Source organism: Natator depressus, chromosome 6, assembly GCF_965152275.1.
Source record: "Natator depressus isolate rNatDep1 chromosome 6, rNatDep2.hap1, whole genome shotgun sequence".
In the NCBI taxonomy this organism is placed as follows: domain Eukaryota; kingdom Metazoa; phylum Chordata; order Testudines; family Cheloniidae; genus Natator; species Natator depressus.
In genome coordinates, this window is record NC_134239.1 from 9,347,603 (window position 1) to 9,371,920 (window position 24,318).

The following is a 24,318-nucleotide window of genomic DNA, read 5'->3' on the forward strand; positions in this document are numbered from 1 at the left end:
AACTTGGGATAACGTAGGCCGGGGAGTATCTGTGACTCCCAGCTCTGGGCCCGATCAGCACCAGGGTTAGGGCAGCTGGAAGGGAGGGTCTTGGTACTTGAGGCTGCAAACCGCGGCCATGGAGCTGGAGATGATGGAGGTTGGCTGGGACTCCATGGGGAGATTTTCAATCAGCTCCTGAGAGACCCCAAGGAGACAAAACCGCGTGTGAGATTCAGGCCCCGCAGACCCACAGGCGCTTCCCAGGGAGGAGGCCAAAGTGCTCTGCAGAAACAGCCAGTGTCACCCCACCCACAACCAGCTGGGCCCCCCATTCCTCCCATCCATCAAACTTCCTCCTTCCGGGGGTGGAAGCTGGTTAAAGGAACCCCGATATTTTCCGTCATTTCCATTGCACAGCTCCAGTAGGGGTATCCCCAGGCCAGGCTCATGTAGTGAGGCCCTGGTTCACACCTTGTTGTGTGATGTGTCCCTTGTTGCATACGGGCCACTTACTTGCGGAGAGCCTGCTTTTCTGCCAAAAGTTGTATCACCTGATGTCACATGCTGCATCTGAGAATTAGGCCCAGTGTTTGGAGCACAGCGAAGTGCAGGATTGTGCCTAGGCTAAGAGTGGTGCTAGACTCAAGGTCCAGGGATGCACCAGGGTCAAAAGCGAGAGCAGAGTCCATCGACGAAGCAGAATCAGAGCCAGAGTCCAAGTCCATGCCAGAGGTCGTAGCTGGGTAATCAGAGACCAAAGATCAGCCAAGTCGATGTCATTGTCAAGCCAGAGTGTGGATACAGGCCGAAGGTCAAAGCCGGGTAGTCAACATCGGAGGGCTTGGGGAAGATCAGGAGGAGGAGGCAATGCTGGAGTGGGTCGGTGGAGGGCCTGGAGCGAGGCTAGAGAAGGGCAAGGAGAATACGGCACCAGGGTGGGTAGCCAACATCTGGAGCCAATAAGGGTCGTGACAAAGTCATAACCCCAGAGTCAAGCCAGAGTCAACAGCGAGGAACTGGAGGGCAGGGCAGGGCCGGGTGGTACATGCAGGCGGGAACCAGGATGACTTATTGGTACTCCTAGGCACTGCCACCTGGAGCCCTAGAGATCCCTCATCGAGGGACTCCCATCCTAGGAATAAAAGAAGGAGAGCAGGATGACAAAGATGTCACTGACGGTGGGCTCCAAGCCAAGGGGAGCTCCCACCCAGGCTGTGTGCCAGGACCCCATCACCCTCCTGTTCATTTCACGCTCACAGACCCCCTAGCAGGAGGGGAGAATAAAGGGCAGAAAGCGAAGGTGCCACTGGGGGAAAGGCCTGGGACCCCGTCCAGTTCCCAGATCTACCCCTAGGATTGTGTGACCAGGATCACAGCTCTTCCTCTGTGTCTCAGTCCCCACCTGCCAGATGGGGAGGATCCTTCCCTGCCCCACGGTGCTAGCAGGGAGTTTCATTCCTGGCTGGGAAGGGTTCAGATACCAGGTGGTCAGACATTCACTGCGTCGGGGTGACACGGGCCATGGGGAGGTCTAAGCAGTGATGACATGAGAGGGGCTCCAAGTCGGGCCACCCCTCCCAGACTGCAATGGCTACTGACGATAAACCCTGGCTCTGCGGATGCTCTCATTTCTTGCCAGCCCCTGATGCTTCTGAAACTGGCCTCTCGGCATGGGGGCAAGGACCGTATCTGGCCTGGCCCCAGTTCCAGGGGTCGGGGTGGGGCAGGGTGGTGAGAGCGAGGTGCTCGGCCTAGGTTTCTCTCAGTGCTGTGGGCTCTATGGTCCCTCCCCCAGCCTGTCTCCCCCAGGCCCAGTGAGAAAGAGAAGTACCTCCCGCAGGGAGTGGGAGCTTCTGAGCATGCAAAGGGGGGTCCTTCAAGGCTGTCCCACTGAGCACAGCCCCTGCAGCGCTTTGGGCACCTGGCGCAAGCACCGGATGTAGATCGTCGCTATCACATCCTCCTGCTGCAAGAGAACAAGGATCAGTCAGAGACGCGGACACACATGGCAACGAAGGGCATTAACGGCACTGGAAGCCAGCAAAATTTCCACCCCAACCCTCCCCACGTCCGAGGGACGGATTCACCCACCCATCCACCGAGATGAAATCTCGTCTCCTCTCTAGTGACCTCCAACCCCACTCCCACCATTGTGAAATGAACTCCTGCCCCCTTCCTCTCAATCCCCCCGTGAGAGCTGTTCTACCTCCCCACCCAGCTAGGGATTCAGCTCCGCTCCCCAGAATCCCTCAGCCACCCTTGCCCTCTTCAGATGAGGGGTTGGGAGGCTTTGGGCAGAAGTGCCGTGGGGTGAGAAGAAGTGGACACCTTTCCGCAAGGGCCCTCCCCGTCCTTAAGGTGACGCCATGGACAGTAGCTCTGGGGAATGAGGCACTTGAGCAGCCTCTGCTGACTGACTCCTCCAGTTCTCCCAGAGCAGGTGGTGGCTGGGATAACATGATACCAGAGCACTAGGAACCGTCCTGAGCCCCGGAGGGGGATGAAAGGCTCACAGAGGTGGCTAGGGAAGTTTACAGTCTCTAGCATGAGCATGGCAGCGTGTCATGTTGATGTGACGCCTGTTAGGAAATAGCCTTGCTGGAGAGCTGGGTCTCCTCTGCTTTGAGCTGCTCAGGGGACAAGCTAGCAGCTATCAATGGCACCTCCCTGGGTTCATCCTCTCCTTGCTCCCTGGTCTGCGAATGGGGATGGGTTGGGAGTGTCTTTCTATGGCCCGGAGGTGAGAGGACCTGGGGATCCCTCCCCAGTTGATCCTTCTTTGGTTACCTCGTCCCCTATCAGCTGGCTGGCTTCTCCCAGGATGGAGTATGTGAGCACCAGCCCAGCCTGGCTGGCACGGATCAGGGGGTCGTGTATGGCCAGAAGCTCCGCCTGGAGGAAAGTTCTTCTCTGGCCTCCAGTGAAGACGTGTCCGAAAACCTAAAACACAGAGGACCAGAGCCCTTGGCAATTGCCCAGAACCAGGCTCCAAATCCCTCTAGCATCTCACCAGGGGGATACGAGTCCTGGGGCAGCCAACCTTTGGAGTCCCATGGACCAAGGAACCCCCTTCGGTTAGAGATTGCAGGCACGGAGGCCTTGAATTGCTCTTTCTGGAGCCGGATTCACCGCAGGTGCCATGACATGCTGGGAACGTGTCTGCGCGCTCTGGAACCCAGCTCACAAAGACAACAAAGGTCCCCTACTGCTTCCAGCAGCGCTATCTCCTGCAGCTCACCCGCTAGAGGTTAGGGGTGTTTTAGATCTGCTTCCGTTCCTGCTCCTCACCCCACTGACAATCCCACGAGCCTCACATACAGTGCAGTGACTCCGCCCAGGAAAGGAGCTCGGTGTCCCTCACCCAATGCCCAGGGCAGGGGCAGGTTCTGCTCCAGGACTCACCACGGTGCTGGGCAAACCCCATACCCTGCCTGTGCTTCCAGGGGGTGCAGGGAATCCAATGAGGGTCTGGTCCGGCACTAGCTGGTGTGAGCTTCCCCACTCACTGACCCACTGGCTCCCCTCTCAGACACTAGGGTGTCAGTCAGGGAGACAGTGAGTAGAGCCGGATCCCTGGAGATACAATCCTCCGTTAACTCAACCCCCCAGGGGATCCCTTTTATGCCACATAGCCATGGATCCATGCAACACTCACAAGCCGGGGCCGTTAGCAAGGCTCCAAGCCAGGATCCTCAGCCTCTCGCAGCCGAACGCTGTCAGCTGGAAATAAGTAGCAGGCTCTTGCCCTGTATCCATGACACACTCACTGCAGGGGGAGGCAGCTCCACACCTGAGCTGCTGCCATGCACTGGCGGAGAGTCCTTACCTCCCCCACCCTGGCCATGTTCCTGTAGGCCAGGCGCTCGGTGACCTGGAGCCCGTCCCGACACCACAGCTTGGTCGCCTCTTTGATGTTCAGTCCTAGGGGAGAAAAACACACCCATTGGGGAGGTTTGGCCTCCAGTTTCCGTGCCTGTTTCCTTCGGTTCCCTTTGCTGGGTGAACACTGGCCGGGAGCCTCGTGGCACCCATGGCCCAGTGGACTCGCAGGTTCCCCACCAGGCGGTTTAGTACCTGTAGGGGGATTTGTCTCATTCATCACAGTAATCATGTGACCCTTACGGTCATTGTGCTCTGGGAGTGGGCGCCTGTTAACGGTGGCGTCTAATACTGAGAACCCCCTCCACCCACTGACGTCAGGATCTGGCCCTAGCTATCGAACTGGTGACATCCTACAAGCTTTGTGTCCAACCCCTGTGGTTCCTGCCCCTGCCCTCATGATGGGCTCTTTCCCTCCATGTGTCTCAATAGCTCCATTCCTGACCCCTCCCCAGTTGGCAGCCCCGTGAGTGGGCTGATTTCCCGGGGATGGGGAACAGAGCTGGGCTCTGAGATAAAGCAGCCAATTTCCTGGCACTTTATTTCTCTTCCCCTCTCCCTGAATTAGGGAGATGAGTGTGAATCATCACCTAAGCTGGGGTCGGACTCAGAGGAGGGGGCTTCTTTCTGTAGGGTCCCATTGCCCAGCAAGGGGGGCCCCCAAAGCAAGTGCCTTGTTTCTATTGGGGTCCCTCTGCCCTTCTGGAGTTGGTCTAAAACGAGAGCCCTTAGTCGTATCGCGTCCCAATGGTCCAGCTGTAGCTAGTCTCCAAGGGGCTCACTTCTATGGCGTCCCATTGTCCAGCTGGGTTTCTTACCCCTCTTCTGCAGCAGGAGGCTGTACAGCCAATAAACCCCGCCCCTGGCTTGCCGGCTGATGTCGTCAGCTGGGTCCAATATGAAGAGACCCAGCTGCAGCACAAAGTCGCCCGCCTTGGGGAAGTCGGAGGATCTCTGGTGGAAGGAGGAGGAGAGGGGAATCAATGAACAGTCTCCCTTCAGCTTTCCAGCTCCCCTGGGCCAGAGCTCTGCTCCCATCCATCTGTAGGAGGCGCTGGGGGAGCTTGGAGCAGAGGGACCAGGGCAAGGGCCCTCTATGAGCACTCGCTGCTACCAGAATAACAAGGGCCCTGAGGCCAGGCATGGCCCTACCAGCCAGTGGCCTATGGAATGCGGCTGTCCCTTACGGACCCAGGGGGAACCACATAGCCAGGGGATGAGGAACTTGACTCAAGCATAGTTGAGGCTCAGTTCTGACTCTGCCTCCCCACTGGGGCCCTCTCTACAACCCCTGCAGCGGTTCGTCCCACAGCCATTCAGAGCCAGCCCTGCCTATGCAGATGCTGGGGGTCAAAGGTCACTTACATCAAATCCGGGGAGGGTGGTGGCGAATTGGAGCAGGGCAGCGCTGCTCCGTATGGCCCTAGCTCTCCGCTGGGTCTTTTCGGAGTGGAGCTAGAAATGGATGTGCTGCAGGAGAAGGAGGCAGGGGAGAGTCAGCGCGCAGGCCTACAGGCTCTACAAATGAGCCTCTCCCCATCCCCAAGTGGCTGAGACCTTGTGCTCAGGGGGGAATAGCTGACCCCTGCTTGCAGAGCTTGAAAAGGGAGTTCATGATACTGCCCACATCTTGCTGGGCACAAGCTGTCATTGTCTCTCCAGGCTGGGACAATGTTCGGCCTTGGGGCTGGTCTATTTGCTCTGAACCCCTGATCCATGAACAGCACATCAGGATGAAGGCACATGCCCTGGGCCCCCTGACCCAGGTGCAGAGGCCTTGGTAGAATAGATGGAGCAGCCTGTGACGACAATCCCTCCGGAAACTGCTGTGTCCCTAGGACAGAAGAGCTGATTCCCTGAGGCTCCTCCTGTATCTCAGGGTCTCCCTCGAAAGGAGCCAGTGACTTTTCTCAGAGGCCCATGTCCTACATCTCACAGGGGTTTCAGTCTCCGGTGCTCACTGTTAGTGCTTAATGCAACCATGCGGAGCTCTGGCTGACAGTCCCAGCTCCTTCCCTCTGCACTGACGGCTCTGGGAACATGTGGCCGGCAGGGTCCAAGCTGGGAGGACACAGTGGAAACATGGCTCTTCTAGTCTCTCCTTTGTAGCCCTCCCACAGGGTTCAGGGGAAATTTCGCCCCAGACCCTCCCATTCTGCTCACCTCCAATGGGGTGAGCTTGTCCGTGGTGTGGGTCTCTGTCAGCAGGCCCCTGAACATGGTGTCCAGGCTCTGTAAATAGGTCTTGTGCAGAGCCTGCAAAAAGAGGGAGCACCCTCAACCGTGGGATCTGGGGCTACCCCAGACAGGGGACAACTGGGGAGGGGTTTCTCTGGGGAGCCATGGCAAGAGCGAAAAGGCACTTCCTGGCCTCTCCTATTCACCTCACTGCAGGAACACTGAGCAAGAGTTCATGGCCAGATGCCTGCTGGCTCCTCAATCCTTGCCCTTAGCTGTTCTCTGCGCAGGGCCTGGTACCCAGCAGAGTATGGAGCAGCCAAACCGCAATGGGTGGGAGGTAGGATCCCCAGGAGAATCCAGGCAGCAGAGCAGAGAGTGAGGAGAAGAGGGAAGTCTGGGATCAGCCACAAGGGCTAACGCAATCCCCTCTGGAGGGAAGGGGCCCTCCCTGCCAGTTTGTGTCCACCCCCCTCCCCCGCCCCTCCTGGGCCTATTCCCAGCTCTGCTCACCCCTTCCCTATTCTCAGCAGCTCCATCAAACCGAGGGAGCAGGGACCAGAGGCCGCTCTTGCTCCTGGGACAGAGAAGTAGGATCAGGACCTACCCGGAAGTGGGTGGTGCCCTGCCCCGTGCCCATGGTGAAGACGCCATGGAGAACAGCCCATATGAGGCAGGATTCCAGCTGCAGGGCAAGCAGCGGCTTCAGTTTGCTGGCAGGAGAGAGGAGCCCGTGTTACACTTTGCAGGATGAGAGTGGTGCTGGCACTGCCTTGGACACGACCCCTCTCCCCTGTAGTGATCCCCTCCCTACGGCCACTCGAACGTTACTGGAGTGAAATCACCCCCCAGCCAGGAAAGAGGGGACGTTCCCGCCTCCTCTGCTGGGGGATGCGAACAGCCAGAACTTGGGGTAACGCAGGCCGGGGAGGATCTGTGACTCCCAGCTCTGGGCCCGATCAGCACCAGGGTTAGGGCAGCTGGATGGGAGGGTCATGGTACCTGAGGCTGCAAACCTCGGCCATGGAGCTGGAGACGATGGAGGTTGGCTCGGACTCCATGGGGAGATTTTCAAGCAGCTCCTGAGAGACACCAAGGAGACAAAACCGCGTGTGAGATTCAGGCCCCGCAGACCCACAGGCGCTTCTCAGGGAGGAGGCCAAAGTGCTCTGCCGAAACAGCCAGTGTCACCCCACCCCCAACCAGCTGGTCCCCCCATTCCTCCCATCCATCAAACTTCCTCCTTCCTTCCCCCTCTCCCACCCAATTCCTCCCTCCCCTCAGCCTCAGCTGCTCCTCCGGCCTCACAATTCCTCCACTGCCAGCTCCCCATCAGTGTCAGAATTTCCCCCTTCCCTGCTCCCCAGCCCGCAGCCCCAGGAAGCCCTGTCCTCTGCTCCCCCCTCCGGCCCCACTAACTCGTCCTGCCATGTCTGGCTCCCTCGCTCCAGGGACCAGGCACGGGGTCCCACTCACCGCAGTGCTCTCCACCAGGGCCGCTTTGGAGAAGTGCAGCTCCAGAGTGTATCACCCCTGCTTCTGTGTGGAGAAGCACAGACTTGGGACAGCATGGAGGAAGCGGAGCTTTTGGCCCTGTCCTGCACCCACTAGGAGTGGGATGGGGGAAGAGAGAGAGAGAAAGCCTGTTAGGTAGGGACCTCCCTGTCCCACCCAAACCAGCTCCAGGGCTCAGGATCTCCATGGGGTTGGACAGGGAAAGCCCCCCATCTTCCCGAAACCACAGTGTCGCCCTGCACAGACAGGGGTTGTAACTGGGACCGTGTCACCGGGGAGCGGACACCTTGGCCTGTGTGGGACAAACGCCTCCACTTTGGGGTACAGGATAACAGAGGAGAAGTGCCCCCCATTGGGTGATGGATTATCTGGGACAAGACCCCCCTGCATGGGTGGGGATGGAAGAAGGGGTAGGACAGACTCGGGGGCAGCACAGCTGGGGGAGTTTTGTACCTCAGCTCTGCCCCGGAGGTGCTGCTGGATGACCCTGATGGTGGCTTGTTCAGGGGACACATCCTCCTCCTCCACCTCCTCCAGCTGGGCACTGGGGGTCTCTGCACTGGGGAGGGAAGGAGAAAGGATCATTTATGCTGCTGCTGGGGGGATGCAGTGGAGAGAAAAGGCTCCATGTTCCTCCTCCTCTGCAAGGAGCCCCATGGCAGAGAGGGCCCCACCCTGCCCCTCCCAGAGACACCCTCAGCCCCATCAGCCACAGGGACCTGTGGCAGTCAGCCCCCACCCCCATCATCAGGAAAGGCTGGAGCTCCCCGCGACTCCGCGCAGCATGCCCTGCCGCAGGGTGTCAGTGGGGCTCCCGTGGCTCAGTCCTGGTGCCTTGGCGAGCCCCCCACCGCCCCCATCCTCCTCCCGTTCCCCTGGGTCTCCCCTCACCTGCACAGAGGGAGCCTTCAGCCTCAGGGCTGTCAGACCCCACGGAGGGGCTGCTGGCCCTTCGGGAGTAGGCAGAGCAGCTGGTGTTGGTGCCAGAGTTGCCCAGCTCCTGCTCTGGGCCAGCTGGGGGCTGCTCAGTGGCCAGGCTGGTGGGTGGCTCCCGCTGGGCCCTGGGGTGCGGCTCCTAGCTCCTCTGCTTCCTGTGAAGGAAGCCCCAGAGCCGTCTTGTCCGGCTCCCGCCCGCTCCTGGGTCCCTCCGGCATAGCATCACCCTGGGCCACCTCCATTTGGGCCCAAAGAGGCCTCAGGGCCTGTTATGGGAGCTGGTGTCTAACTCCTCCTCCAGAAAGCCAGGGAGCTCCGCGGGGACAGAGGGGCCGCTCTCCTCCTGGGCAAGCCGGCCACTTCTTCCCACTGGCTCCGGAGCCACCTGCCCGGCCTTCCTCCTCAGCATCCGCCTCAGCCGCTGCATCCTGGGACTGAGTGGGGAGCAGCCATGAGTCTGGGCTCAAGGCAGCTGCTCATTAACAGGCCGGCCTGATCCCGTGCCCACTTCCCCTCCGCTGAGGCAATTCCTCCTCACCGCACACCCCACCCCAGGGCATGGGGGCTGCCGTCCACACCCACTGGCAGCAGGTCACAGCACAGGCTGCTCCCAACGCTCCCCCTCACCACTGGGGCCCTGTGACACCGGGGGAGTCTCATCCTTTCAGAGCAGTGGGGCTCTCCGTTAGTTTGGACAAGCAGCTCCCTCCACCCCTCCAGGCCCCGCTCCCTCCCCGGCCAGGGAAAGAGCAGCACCTGGATAGTCCCCAGCAAAAGTTCACAAGGGGCGAATCCGAGGAGGCAGGAGTTGCCCTGAGTTCCCACTGATTTCACTGATTGGGGGTGGGGGTGTTCAGCTCCTGGCAGGTTCTGCCTTCTCCAAAGACTCTCGATATAGGGAACCATCTCCGACAAGGGAAGGGCTGGGAGCCGTGTTGATGGGCCATTCCCCCCACACTGGGGATGGCTCTGGAGAACTCCACTCACTTGCTCTAGATGGCATGGAGCTGGGTGGCAGATGCTCACTGATGGTCCGTAATTTGTGGTCCACCTCGATCTCCCACACCCAGGTGGGCTGGAAAGGGTGCTGCACAATGCCCTGCCAGCAGGGCAGGGGGTAGAAGCCAGGAGATGGAAAGTGGCTGTGAAAACAAGACGATGTTTTATTGCCAGGGGATGGATGGATCAGCCCCACTGATGGAAACAGAGGCCTGGGCAGGAGAAGCCACTGCCTCAGGGTCGCACTGGGAGTCAGGGATAGAGCCGGGGATGGAGCCCAGGAGTCCTTTGTCCAGGCTCCCGCACTAACCACTAGAGGATCACTCCCTTCCAGCGCTGGGACGTGCCAGCGGGCCTCGATTCCCAGTCTCCCTGGCTCTGAGTGTGACCTGTTGTAGTGACTGAGGCAGGGGTTGGGAGTCAGGACTCCTGGCTTTCATTGGTGGTTTTCCTCGATTGCCCGTCTCCCTGGCTCTGAGTGTGACCTATGGAGGGGCTGGAATCTTCATCCTTAGAGATTTTTAAGGCCCAGCTTGACCAAAAAAAAAAAAAAAAATCATCTATTTAAAATTAAATTTGAAATTAACAACCTTTGTTAAGGGTGAAATTTATGACAATCTGAAAAATAACATTAAGTGGAACATGTTTACTGCCGAGTTTTTAGACAGTCACACCACTGACGTGATATCTAAGGACCTGGAAGCAAAGTTAGTTGAAATGCTAACCCAGCTTTGGACAGAAGTAGCTTCCTTGAAAGGTGCAGAAAATATTTTCTTCATTTCAGTTTACTCAAATAGTTCAGTTAAAAAACAAAACAAAACCCAAAAACTGTTTTTAAATTTACATTTTAAAAATCCAGTTTAAATTAAAAAAAAATCCCTTTGGGGGGTTTTTGGTTTTGAAATAGCCATTGATAGGTATTCACCTTGATTTTAGACCTACTTCAATCGAGAGAGAATCATAAACTGCCCATATTCTATTAAAGGAGAGATGGCAGCAAAATTCATCATACCAGTAATTTGTTGTGTCTTTTTGCTCAGTCTTAAACAAACAAGTGTCTGAAACTCTAGTTAGTCTCTTTTATGGAGGCCCAGCTAAGAGGTGGTGGGAGGGGCAGGAATGCTGTCTCCCTCCCTGAACCAGTATCAATTGCACAGGATATTGCCACAAAACCTACATTTTATTGACAAATCATCTCAGCCATTCCTCTTCTGCGCTTCCTGTTTTATAATCTTCAAATCTACAAAACCTTCCCCTTGACAGTCGCTGCCCAGGGGTTGCTGCGGGCAGAGGAACCTGAGCGGTAACACTGTGACCTCAGCGGTAACTCGGCCACCTGTCGCTCACTGACTCCACTAACGCTGAGCCTAAACCCTGACCCTGTGGCCTGCCTTGGGCATCGCTCCCACTGAAACCTGCAGGCTCATTTGCTGACTTATGCAAATCACCCGTGGAGAGTCAGCATTGACTGGCTGAATTAACTCCCAAGTCACAACGCCCTTCAGCTTCCAGCACCAATGTAAGGGGTACAGTGTGGAAATCAGGCTTTTCTGGCGGTGTTGTTTTCCAATTGTCACCAAAATCAACAAGGTTCTTCCCACTGATGCCTAGAAATTCCCTGAAATTTTGGAATGAATTGGATGTAGCCTTCCAAAATTATGGCCTTCCAGACAGACAAAGAAATGCCGTTGAATTGAGCCTTGGGCCTCACTGCACTCAGCTAAGAGTGCCTGAGTCTCCTCCCTATTAACTCAGCAATAGCCCCCCACTTGGCCGATCAGTGTGGAGACTCTCAGGCCTGGAGGCCGAGCATTCTCTACAGAGGGGCAAAAGCCAGCACTAGTCCTGGCAGGAGAGCACAATGGTGGAGATCAGTATCAGCGTAGAGTTCCAGCCCCACCTCTTTGTGAAGGTCTCCTACAATGACAGCTGGAGCACAGCCTCACCCTCCCCAGGAAGAAGAGCAGCAGAAAGAAATGGAAGAAGAGAAAAGCGAAGAAGACACGACTTGATGAGACAAGAGGGAAGGAGGAAGAGAGAAGCAAAAAGGGACAAATTCCAAATGCCCCCAGCGAGTCTCAGATTCATAAATTCCAAGCCCAGATGGAACCTCTCAGCTCTGACTTTCTGTTTCACAGCAGCCATAGAACTCCCTCAAAATAATTCCCACAGAAATTAGAGCAGATTTTTTTTAGAAAAACACCTAATCTTGATTTAAAAAAGGGCAGTTGTGGAGGATCCAGCACAACCCTCGGTGAATTGCTCCAAATCCTGAGGTTAAAAATGCTCGCCTTATTTCTATTGTGAATTGGTCTAGCTTCAACTTCCAGCCACTGTCTGCTTATAACCTTTATCTGCTAAAGTGAAGAGCCCATTAGTAAATATTTATTCCCTTCGGCTCATCCTTAACCTTCTCTTTGATTGAGCTCCTGTAGTCTGTCAGCACCAGGCATGTGTTCTAATCCTTTCATCATTCATGTGGCTCTTCTGTGGACCCTCTCCAATTGATCAGCATCTGTCTCAAATTGTGGACACCAGAAATGGACACAATATTCCAGGAGTGGCTGCACCAGTGCCCAGTACAGAGAGATATGGAACCTCTCTGCTTCTACCTGAGAAGCTGCTAGGATAGAGTCCCCCATCTTGTACAGAGAGCCTGTATTTTTTCTTACCTTCTACACAGATGATGATTTCTTTCAATAAAATCCACACAGAAATGCAAAAAATCCCAGAGAATCTCCTCCACCCCAATCCGCTCCTGGTCCTGACCGAGAGACCGTGAGATGGAGGCTTCCTGCAGCAAGGCTACAAGGGTCTCTGAGGTTCCCCCTGCCCCACATCCCTGTCCTGCCGGGCTGTTGTCAAGGGAGCTCTGTGAGGTCACAGCTGCCTCATCACCTTTGCCCAATAGGCTGAGTTCCTGCCAAAGGCCTGTGTGAAGTCACTGCCACGCTCACCTTTCCCTTGCAGGACTGATGTCTGCCCCTGGCCAGCCCGGTTGGATGATTGAGCTGCACCCCGGATCACCCCACTTGCTCATTATTGATTCTGGGGAGCAAGCAGGCCATCCAGTAAAACAGCAGAGCAAGTTCCTCACCCCACCCTGAGTTTTCCATACAGACATAGATTGTGAAACAATTCAGTCTCCTAATCCGGCCTCTATTTCACCAGCTATGAAATGTCACACACTTACCACCATATTAAGCCCAATTGCTTGAAATTCACTAAAAGGCACCTTCCAGAATGGTAACCAGTTGTGATGTGAGGATACCAGGAAACAGAGAATCCACCTCTTCCCTGGGTAATTTATTCCAGTGGTTAGTCTCCGTCACTGTCAAAAATGTGTGCCTTACTTCTCATTTGAATTTCTCTGGCTTCAACTGACAGCCCTTGGTTCTTGTTGTGCCTTTCTTGGCTAGATCGAATTAGCCCTGCCCCGTGAAATCCGATCTCTCTGTCGTGGTGGGAGCCCCCAGCCAGGAGCACCCCAGCAGGGGCCTCCTAGCTGTTTGTCTGCCGGGCTGGGGACATCAGATGTACCAGAGTCATGCAGGTGTGAGTGCACGGCATCAACCCGGCATTGGGTTCAGGGGTTTGGCTTTGACAACTTGTGCTCCAGCCACGTCTCTGGGTGCCCGGGCTCAGGGCTTCTTACCCTGTGGCTGCAGCCAGGGCTGGGGTGATGAGCTCAGAACTTTCATGCCCCTCCCCTCTCCTGTCGGCACTCTGGGTGCCTGGGCTTAGGGCTTCTGCCCGGCATCTACAGCTGGGGCTCGGGGCTTCCCTTGCATTTCCTTCTGGGGCTCAGGGGTCCATTTCTCTGGATGACCCCAAATTGGCCCTTGCGTTAATTTGCCAGGGGACTAGTAGGTAGGAGCCCCAGCTGAGGTGCTCTCAGCAGCAGGGACCCACCCGCACATCTTCCAACCTCCTCTAACTTCAGAAAGATTGTTGGCTGCTGCCCTCAGAGCCCAGGTCTGAAGGCAACACAGAAGTGAGCAGGCAATGCTGTGACCCCCCTACAAGAACCTCTGAATTCCCCCACGATCCCATTTTGGTCAGGACCCCCCGCCAAACGAAATGTCATTGAGACGGACGTGTTCCCAAGGTATGTGTCCATTTCAAGGAATCAACATTTCCCAGCTGAAAAAAATGTTCTTCTGGAAAACGTTGAATGGTTTTCAGAGGGGCAGCCGCGTTCCTCTGTATCAGCAAAACGACGGGGAGTCCTTGGGGCACCTTAGAGACTAACACATTGATTTGGGCATAAGCTTCCGTGGGCCAGAACCCACTTCATCAGATGCATGGAGTGGCAAATACAGTAGCAGGTATAAAGACACAGCACAGGAAAGGATGGGCGTGGCCTTACCAAGTGGGAGGTCAGTCTAACGAGACAATTCAGTTAGGAGTAGGATACCAAGGGAGGAAAAAATCACTTTTCTCGTGGTAATGAGGGTGGCCCATTTCGAACAATTGACAAGAAGTTGTGAGTAACAGTAGGGGGACATTAGTATGGGCGAAGTTAGGACTTTTGGCTTCAGAATTTTATTTTGTTTTTTTATGAGATTGTGTCTTTTATGTTTTGTGGCACACAAGCAGAGAAGTTAGAGAAAACATAAAATATTCTTGCGGGAAGTTTGCAATGTCTTGCTAATTTGTTTCTTAAGACCAGAACAATAACACAGAAGAACCCAAAAATCAGAGGGAGAGAATGTAAGCTACTGCCTGTAACAGAGAGGCAGAATTCACTGGGTACCTGCTGACTGACTGCTGCTAAGCCCCCACTGAGCTACCTAGCATGCAAGTAGGTCCAGGAACCGTGCCCCAAATTTAAAGTCACAGTATTCAATCTTAACACAACCACAAATACACCAGAGCCTCCAAATTTTCTGTTTTACAAGGTCTCTCCTTGTTTTGGAACACTGGTTTCGAAACATGCCATGGGGAATTTGAATCAAATTTCAGCTACTAATTAGCATGTGTTTGGAACAATCACTCGTGCATTCGGTGTTATGTTGTTGGTTTCTTTAGGAAATTTGGGGAAACGGGAGCACTGGGAAAGCCTATTTCTCCCCCCCCCAACCCCCCAGTGCACATTTGCTGCCCACTGGTGCTGCCTGAGCAGTAGCATTGTGACATCAGAGATAATCCACCACTCAGCACTCCCTCCCCCCAGTTCGTTGTCATACTTGGGGAGAATGACTAGCCCCCTGGCTGCCATGGCAACAGCTACCTTTGACAACTGCTTGCCCCCTTCTTACCAGAACATCGTCACAGAAAGGACGTTTGTAATGAAACAGGACCAGATTGAGAGAAGCCGGTAGCCTCCTGCTGGGCTCATTTGGGTTTGTGCTGTGGTACGGTACAGTGTTCCTTTTCAAAGAGCAATTGTTTGCTGCTTTCCTTAGTAAGGGCTAGGTGAAAATAAGATGGAAAATTCCATCTCTTTTTCTTGGATATTGTTTATCTGCTTCTTACACATTGAGGATTAGAGCTTAGAACTTCCACTGAAACTGAAGTTGCATAAAATGAGTTTTGTTTTAATACAGTTTAATTTAATTACTTTCACCACTGTGTTCAACACAGCATTGAGTGGTGAAAAGGGACCTGCACAAAGATAAGAACGGCAATAAAATATATACTGAAAACAACAGATGATTAAGAGCTTCCTTGTTTAAACGGCACATATATAACAGATTTTCTTTCTATTCAAAAAAACTAAGGAAATTAAATGAAAAACCCTTCATTTAACGTTTCTTAAGTTAGCTAACATCAATAAATTAAACCATCAAATAATTAGGAAATACAAAGTCAAGGTTTTAAAATGGATTAAAAGGTTACAAAGTTTAGCATTCTCAGGTTAGCAAATGTCCAAATAAGTGTTGCCCTGGCACCCTTAATTCAGTCCTTTTGTGCATTTGCATGATGATGCAGACGTTAATTACATGATCCCATGTTATTTTTTTTCCACAGGACCCCTGCTTTACTCAATGCACAGGATTTTCTGCTCTGGGGCTGTGTATTGAAGGAGTCTGTTGTCTGTAGGATCCCTGCCTCCTTTATTGCAGAGTTAATGTTTCCTGAGCAATGCTCATTCTGGTATTTCCTAACTTGAGAGTGCTTGACTTTGCAGTCTTTTAGTCCTTTGTGCATTTCCTAATTTTTATGGCTTACTTTACTGAGGAGACCAATCTTTATGATAAAGGTTTATTTTTTGTTTGTGATGTATCCATTATTTATCTGTTCAGTGTCAATAGTGTGTGCTTTACCCGACAGAAAAAGTAAAGACACTCCCTAATACAAAGATCTTATGATCTAAGGAAGACGGACACATACAAAGAAAGCAGGATATGTAAGAACTAGGAATTTCTTTCTTTCTTTCAGTTGATGAATAGTCATTTATTAATTATTAATTAATTTATTAATTATTATTAATTATTTTTATTTTTATTATTATTATTATTATTTTTATTATTATTAAATAAAGGGTGGTGCGTTGGGGAACTTGCGTGGTGAGGATGTTCCATGTAGAGGGAGCAATTTGAAAATACACAAAAAAGGGAATGGGAGAAAGAAACACACAGGGCATTAGTGCTAGCTGTACTGGTGAAGCAGAGAGGGTGGGAGGTGATGTAGAAAAAGACTAGATTTTTGATCATGGCCTGTCCCTGTAAATAGCTCTGTAATGGGGTGGCTTGGCATCTTAAGGACTGGAGGCCTGAGCTCAGCCAACCCTAGCGGCTAAGAAGGCCCATCTGAACAGGGATCAGCTGATTCTCTTATGGATCAGCAGGGAGCAGAAGAGGAAGTGGCTGAGGGAGTTGCAGGAGCTGCAGAGAAAGGAAGGAGCAGCAAGGACGGCTAGAGACAGAGAGTTTGGCAATAACCTTGGAGGAAAGACCCCGAGAGCAGAGACTAAGGCCAGCAGCAAAATTGCCTTATGCTGTTCTTCTCCTTTTGGTTCGTTGTCTCTTAGAAAAGAAATAAAACCCGGCTGGAAGGGCCGGCGAGACTGATCTGTTTTGAGTGCAGCTGTGGAGCCCGGAGGAGGGAGAGATGGATGGCAGGGTGCTGCAGAACCACTCAGGCCACCAGGGGGTGCTGTGGAGGAGGTCATGAGCAGGGCAGGAGTGGGTTTGGGAGGAGACTGCTCTATAGGCGGGCCAAACGGGAACCCTGAATTTGTGCACCCACCAGCTTTCCTGGTATTTCAAGTTCTAGACTCCAACCTGGTTGGAAGGCGGCTGTTCAGAACCATCCATAAGTCACGTTTAATTGGGCTGCGAAGTTTCACAGGCACAAGGTCATGCTTGCAGTGTTCAAATACACTGGAAAACCAGCATCGTACATTACAAGTAGCAACCTGGGCCGGCAAACAAGACGGAACATGACAGGTACCATTGCTGGACCAGGCTTGCTGCATGCCAGGGACCAAGTCATGCTCTCCGCCGCACTTTTACAGCCCCTTGGGAATCAGTGATGAGAATGATGTTAAACCTACTCAGGGCCATTACACCAGCAAAGTATAATCACAGGAGGAGTTGACCTGGACTGTGGGTTCACGAAAGCAGCCAAGCTGAGGGCTGCCGTGAAGCTCCAAGACGAGCAAATCCACCAATAAGTGCAAGACCCACCAAGGTAGAGGAGGAACTTTGTCACAATATATAACCCGGGTGATACTTTTCACGTCTTTGTGCAAATGCCCTGGCTTCCCATCCCATAGCAACGGTGGGATTCCAATCTCCTACCACCCTTCCCCATTAGTTACTCTGAATTACACTATGATAGGAATTCACGGAGTAAACATTTTCCTTTCTGTCATTTTCATTACAGTACATTTCACATCCTTGTTCCTTAGGCTTTAGATCAGGGGGTTCATGTCTACATGTGGCCATGATTTTACTTACCTCTTAGTGTAGGTTGTTTAGCCTGTTCCTGGACACATGTGGTAGATCTCCTGCTGGCCATCTCTGAGATGTAGGTCCTTCATCCACACAAGGACATGGCACATCAAGGTCAATCCAGCAGGTCCCATCCGGTCTTCACCTCCACAATGGACAGTGAGCCCTAGCCTGACCAGAGAAAGGCAGGGTGGTGTTTTTCAGGGGAATCTGCTGGAGCTCAAGTCTCCCCTGCTCCACCTCACACAGGAAAAGTATCTGATGGCGGGGCTGGGGGCAATGCAAACCCCCAGCCCCTTGAATGGCAGGAAATCAGGACTCGGGGAGTTAAGGGGTGTCTCTGTCCTGCTGCAGGGAGCAGGCCTGGAGAGCAGAAAGGGCATTACTGGCATTGACTTCTATCTGTGAAGGTGGCTGAAGCTTCTTGCAGACATTAGAGTCCAGGATCCTCACACCTCCTTTGGGGATCCTTTTCCTAGGAATAAAATAAGAACACCACACAGAGAATGACAGCTGTATCCCAGGTCTGGGATCCAGGGATAAGGGATGCTCTCAGCCTGGCTAGGTACCAGGAACCTGATTGCCCATTGTGATGGGCAATCACAGTTACCCAGATGTGCCAATCCAAGGAGGCAGGAGTTGCCCTCAGTTCCCACTGATTTCACTGATTGGGGGTGGGGGTGTTCAGCAGGTGGCAGACTGCTGAAAGACTCTCGACGTGGGGAACAATCTCCAACAAGGGAAGGGCTGGGAGCCGTGTTGCTGGGCCATTCCCCCCACACTGGGGATGGCTTTGGAGAACTCCACTCACTTGCTCTAGATGGGATGGAGCTGGGTGGCAGATGCTCACTGATGGTCCGTAATTTGCCCTCCTCCTCGATCTCCCACACCCAGGTGGGCTGGAAAGGGTGCTGCCCAATGCCCTGCCAGCAGGGCAGGAGATAGAAGCCAGGAGATGGAAAGGGACTGTGAAAAGAAGACGACGTTTTATTGCCAGGGGATGGATAAACCCAGGCTAGCAGCTGGGGCTTCACAACACTGACCTACGGCCAGCAGCACACCTCCATCTCCAGGTCTCCTCGTACCTCACGCACATTCCTGAGGCGTGATGACCCACGGGCTGTAGGGGAGTGTCCCCAGCCCCATTGATGGAAACAGAGGCCTGGGCAGGAGAAGCCACTGTCTCAGGGTCGCACTGGGACTCAGGGATAGAGCTGGGGATGGAGCCCAGGAATCTTTTGTCCCGGCTCCCGCACTAACCACTAGAGGAACACTCCCTTCCAGCGCTGGGACGTGCCAGCGGGACTCGATTCCCAGTCTCCCTGGCTCTGAGTGTGAGCTGCTGTAGTGACTGAGGCAGGGGTTGGGAGTCAGGACTCCTGGCTTTCATTGGTGGTTTTCCTCTATTCCCCGTCTCCCTGGCTCTGAGTGTGACTAATGGAGGGGGTGGAATCTTCATCCTTAGAGATTTTTAAGGCCCAGCTTGACACAAAAAATTATCTATTTAAAATTAAATTTGAAAATGACAACCTTTGTTAAGGGCGAAATTTATGACAATCTCTTAAATAATTTAAATAGAAGAGAAAAAATAACATGAAGGGGAACATGTTCACTGCCAAGTTTTAAAGACAGTCACACCACTGATGTGATAGCTAAGGCCCTGGAAGCAAAGTTAGCTGAAATGCTAACCCAGCTTTGGACAGCAGTAGCTTCCTCGAAAGGCGCAGAAAATATTTTCTTCATTTCAGTTTATTCAAATCGTTCAGTTGAATTGACTAGTGCGTTGAAATTAAAGAAAGCCATTGGCAGTTCACAAAACAGGCAAACTTGTTTTCCTCCCTCAATCCATGGATAAAAACTAGGTGTGAAGGGATGGATCTACTAGTTCATAAATCTAGAAACACGTGGTGACCAGAACGTATCATTTCAGGTCACTAACCACACATCAAATTTCCTTTGTTTAAGAAATCCGTTAGTTTTAAATGTAAAACATTTTTGATACAACTTTTTTCTTATGCTTCTCTTTCGAGCTCTAGCCTGACCTTGGTGTGTGACCAAAGAGAGGTCACTTTCTTTCTCTTTACCTCTGTATCATGGGGATGGCGAAAATTCTCTAAGTCCTAGAAGGAGAAAGATTTGAGCACGTCAGGGGTGTTAGAGCCCTTGTGCTCAAAAGGAAAATGGGTGATTGTTGTTTGGGGCAAGAATCCCGATGGATTTGCTACTTGTCCCCCATCCAAAGCCAATACCATCTCTGTGTTTGCAAGCATGAGTTAGACATCCTCAGCACCCCTCTGTGTCCCACAGCCATCAGGTGTTCCTTGGATTATGGAGGCTTGGATGCTAACAGGACTGGAATTTGTTACTGGCTCCCTGGGTGTTTCTTGCCAATGAGGGTCTCAGTCTGGTCTCAGAGGCCCACACCCCCAGGCACTAAAGATCAGGGTGGATTGATTTCATTCCAAATGTTTTGTATTTGTATTTTTCAGTTATTTTCCTAATGAAAGATTGATTCTCATGAAATTCTTAGTGGTGGCAGATGAGAGAAGAAGGACCAATGGTCTCAAGTTGTAGTGTGGAAGGCTTAAGTTGGATATTAGGAAAAACTTTTTCACAGGGAGGGTGGTGAAGCACTGGAATGCGTTACCTAGGGAGGTGGTGGAATCTCCATCCTTACAAGTTTTTAAAGCTCAGCTTGACAAAGCCCTGGCTGGGATGATTAAGTTGGGGTTGGTCCTGCTTTGAGCAGGGGGGTGGACTAGATGACCTCCTGAGGTCTGTTCCAGCCCTAGTCTTCTATGATTCTACGAATAGGTATCCATTAAAACTTGTTGATTTGCTGGTTTTTGCAGGATACATAAAAACAGAAAGGTTGACTGAAATATTTTTTTTCATTTCAAACAAACTGAGGTCAAGAAGTATCTCTCGTTAGTGCATTGAACTGATTGTTCCTGGTCATAAACGTCCTTCCAGATTTTAGAAGTAGTATCTCACATCTCCTCCTCTCTAGCGTTTATTCATATATTAGAAGAGGAAAAGAAGCCTTCATCCTTTTTCAACTCCCAATCAGGTTCTTAAATTTGAGTGAAGTAGCCGCAGGAAGTGAAATGAAGAAAATATTCTTTCTGCACCTTCAGAAGCGGCTGTTGCTGCCAAAATCTGGCTGAGTATTTCAACAACTTCCGGACCCCCAGGTGCTTAGGCAATGACTTCCAACAGTTCAGTGGTTTGACTGCCTCTGAAACGTGGCTGCAAACATGGACTTCTTCATATATTTATTTATTTAAATCAGTTTCATAGGCTCGAGCAACTACAGGCCTTACCATAGCTTGTCATAGTTTCAAATTTTATACCTGAGAGGTTTGTCAGGAAAAAACAAAAAAAAACCTGTTCTTAAATTTACATTTTAAAAATCCAGTTTAAATTTTTTTAAAAAAATTCCCTTTGGGGGGTTTTTGGTTTTGAAACAGCCATTGATTGGTTTTCACCTTGATTTTACACCTGCTTCATTCTACAGAGTCATAAACTGCTGGCATTCTATGAAAGGAGAGATGGCAGCAAAATTCATCATATCAGTAATTTGTTGTGTCTTATTTGCTCAGTCTTAAACAAACAAGTATCCGAAACTCTGGTTAGTCTCTTTTATGGAGGCCCAGCTAAGAGGTGGTGGGAGGGGCAGGAATGCTGTCTCCCTCCCTGAACCAGTATTAATTGCACAGGATATTGCCACAAAACCTACATTTTATTGACAAATCGTCTCAGCCATTCCTCTTCTGCGCTTCCTGTTTTATAAGTTTCAAATCTACAAAACCTTCCCCTTGACAGTCACTGCCCAGGGGTTGCTGCAGGCAGAGCAGCCTGATCAGTAACACTGGGACATCAGAGGTAACTCGGCCACCTGTCGCTCACTGACTCCACTAACTCTGAGCGTAGACCCTGACCCTGCGGCCTGCCTTGGGCATCGCTCCCACTGAAACCTGCAGGCTCATTTGCTGACTTATGCAAATCACCCGTGGAGAGTCAGCACTGACTGGCTGAATTAACTCCCAAGTCACAACGCCCTTCAGCTTCCAGCACCAATGTAAGGGGCACAGTGCGGAAATCAGACTTTTCTGGCGGTGTTGTTTTCCAATTATCACCAAAATCAACAAGATTCTTCCCACTGGTGCTTAGAAATTCCCTGAAATATTGGAATGAATGGGATGTAGCCTTCCAAAATTATGGCCTTCCAGACAGACAAAGAAATGCTGTTGAATTGAGCCTTGGGCCTCACTGCACTCAGCTAAGGGTGCCTGAGTCTCCTGCCTATTAACTCAGCAATAGCCCTCCTCTTGGCCGATCAGTGTGGAGACTCTCAGGCCTGGAGGCCGAGCATTCTCTACAGAGGGGCAAAAGCCAGCACTAGTCCTGGCAGGAGAGCACAATGGTGGAGATCACTATCAGCGCAGAGTTCCAGCCCCATCTCTTTGTGAGGGTCTCCTACAATGACAGCTGGAGCACAGCCGCACCCTCCCCAGGAAGAAGAGCAGCAGAAAGAACTGGAAGAAGAGAAAAGAGAAGAAGAGACAAGAGGGAAGGAGGAAGACGGAACCAAAATCGAGAAATTCCAAACGCCCTCAGCGAGTCTCAGATTCATAAATTCCAAGCCCAGAAGGAACCACTCTGCTCTGACTTTCTGTTTCACAGCAGCCATAGAACGTCCCTCAAAATAATTCCCATAGGAATTAGAGCAGATTTTTTTTAGAAAAACACCTCATCTTGATTTTTAAAAAGGCCAGTTGTGGAGGATCCAGCACAACCCTCGGTGAATTGCTCCGAATCCTGAGGTTAAAAATGCTTGCCTTATTTCTATTGTGAGTTGGTGTAGCTTCAGCTTCCAGCCACTGTCTGCTCATAACCTTTATCTGCTAAAGTGAAGAGCCCATTAGTAAATATTTATTCCCTTCGGCTCATCCTTAACCTTCTCTTTGATTGAGCTCCTGTAGTCTGTCAGCACCAGGCATGTGTTCTAATCCTTTCATCATTCATGTGGCTCTTCTGTGGACCCTCTCCAATTGATCAGCATCTGTCTCAAATTGTGAACACCAGAAATGGACACAATATTCCAGGAGTGGCTGCACCAGTGCCCAGTACAGAGAGATATGGAACCTCTCTGCTTCTACCTTAGAAGCTGCTAGGATAGAGTCCCCCATCTTGTACAGAGAGCCTGAATTTTTTCTTACCTTCTACACAGATGATGATTTGTTTCGACAAAATCCACACAGAAATGCAAAAACTCCCAGGGAATCTCCTCCACCCCAATCCGCTCCTGGTCCTCACCGAGAGACCGTGAGATGGAGGCTTCCTGCAGCAAGGCTACAAGGGTCTCTGAGGTTCCCCCTGCCCCGCATCCCTGTCCTGCTGGGCTGTTGTCAAGGGAGCTCTGTGAGGTCACAGCCGCCTCATCACCTTTGCCCAATAGGCTGAGTTCCTGCCAAAGGCCTGTGTGAAGTCACTGCCACACTCACCTTTCCCTTGCAGGCCTGATGTCTGCCCCTGGCCAGCCCGGTTGGATGTTTGAGCTGCACCCCGGATCACCCCACTTGCTCATTATTGATTCTGGGGAGCAAGCAGGCCACCCAGTAAAACAGCAGAGCCTGTTCCTCACCCCACCCTGAGTTTTCCATACAGACATAGATTGTGAAACAATTCAATCTCCTAATCTGGCCTCTATTTCACCGGCTATGAAATGTCACACACTTACCACCATATTAAGCCCAATTGCTTGAAATTCACTAAAAGGCACCTTCCAGAATGGTAACCAGTTGTGATGTGAGGATACCAGGAAACAGAGAATCCACCTTTTCCCTGGATAATTTATTCCAGTGGTTAGTCTCCCTCACTGTCAAAAATGTGTGCCTTACTTCTCATTTGAATTTCTCTGGCTTCAGCTGACAGCCCTTGGTTCTTGTTGTGCCTTTCTTGGCTAGATCGAATTAGCCCTGCCCCATGAAATCCGATCTCCCTGTCGTGGTGGGAGCCCCCAGCCAGGAGCACCCCAGCAGGGGCCTCCTAGCTGTTTGTCTGCCGGGCTGGGGATATCAGATGTACCAGAGGCATGCAGGTGTGAGTGCACGGCATCAACCCGGCATTGGGTTCAGGGGTTTGGCTTTGACAACTTGTGCTCCAGCCACGTCTCTGGGTGCCCGGGCTCAGGGCTTCTTACCCTGTGGCTGCAGCCAGGGCTGGGGTGATGAGCTCAGAACTTTCATGCCCCTCCCCTCTCCTGTCGGCACTCTGGGTGCCTGGGCTTAGGGCTTCTGCCCGGCATCTACAGCTGGGGCTCGGGGCTTCCCTTGCATTTCCTTCTGGGGCTCAGGGGTCCATTTTTCTGGATGACCCCAAATTGGCCCTTGCGTTAATTTGCCAGGGGACTAGTAGGTAGGAGCCCCAGCTGAGGTGCTCTCAGCAGCAGGGACCCACCCGCACATCTTCCAACCTCCTCTAACTTCAGAAAGATTGTTGGCTGCTGCCCTCAGAGCCCAGGTCTGAAGGCAACACAGAAGTGAGCAGGCAATGCTGTGACCCCCCTACAAGAACCTCTGAATTCCCCCACGATCCCATTTTGGTCAGGACCCCCCGCCAAACGAAATGTCATTGAGACGGACGTGTTCCCAAGGTATGTGTCCATTTCAAGGAATCAACATTTCCCAGCTGAAAAAAATGTTCTTCTGGAAAACGTTGAATGGTTTTCAGAGGGGCAGCCGCGTTCCTCTGTATCAGCAAAACGACGGGGAGTCCTTGGGGCACCTTAGAGACTAACACATTGATTTGGGCATAAGCTTCCGTGGGCCAGAACCCACTTCATCAGATGCATGGAGTGGCAAATACAGTAGCAGGTATAAAGACACAGCACAGGAAAGGATGGGCGTGGCCTTACCAAGTGGGA

At 52.1% G+C, this 24,318-nt stretch overlaps 2 protein-coding genes across 2 annotated transcripts in view; one reads left to right on the forward strand and one right to left on the reverse strand.

Annotated features, from left to right (window-relative positions):
- LOC141988527 (uncharacterized) overlaps nt 1-24,318 on the forward strand; it is a 93,370-nt gene that overhangs the window by 41,259 nt on the left and 27,793 nt on the right.
- On the reverse strand, nt 1,081-8,917 carry LOC141988352 (maestro heat-like repeat-containing protein family member 7). The gene is made up of 10 exons (XM_074954137.1): nt 8,861-8,917; nt 7,042-7,121; nt 6,647-6,752; nt 6,025-6,117; nt 5,227-5,316; nt 4,680-4,815; nt 3,809-3,903; nt 2,770-2,922; nt 1,814-1,948; nt 1,081-1,114 (listed from the first exon to the last, which is right to left on the reverse strand). Exons 1-9 carry the CDS (start codon nt 8,915-8,917, stop codon nt 1,859-1,861), a joined length of 900 nt encoding a protein of 299 aa, XP_074810238.1. The 3' UTR covers nt 1,081-1,114; nt 1,814-1,858.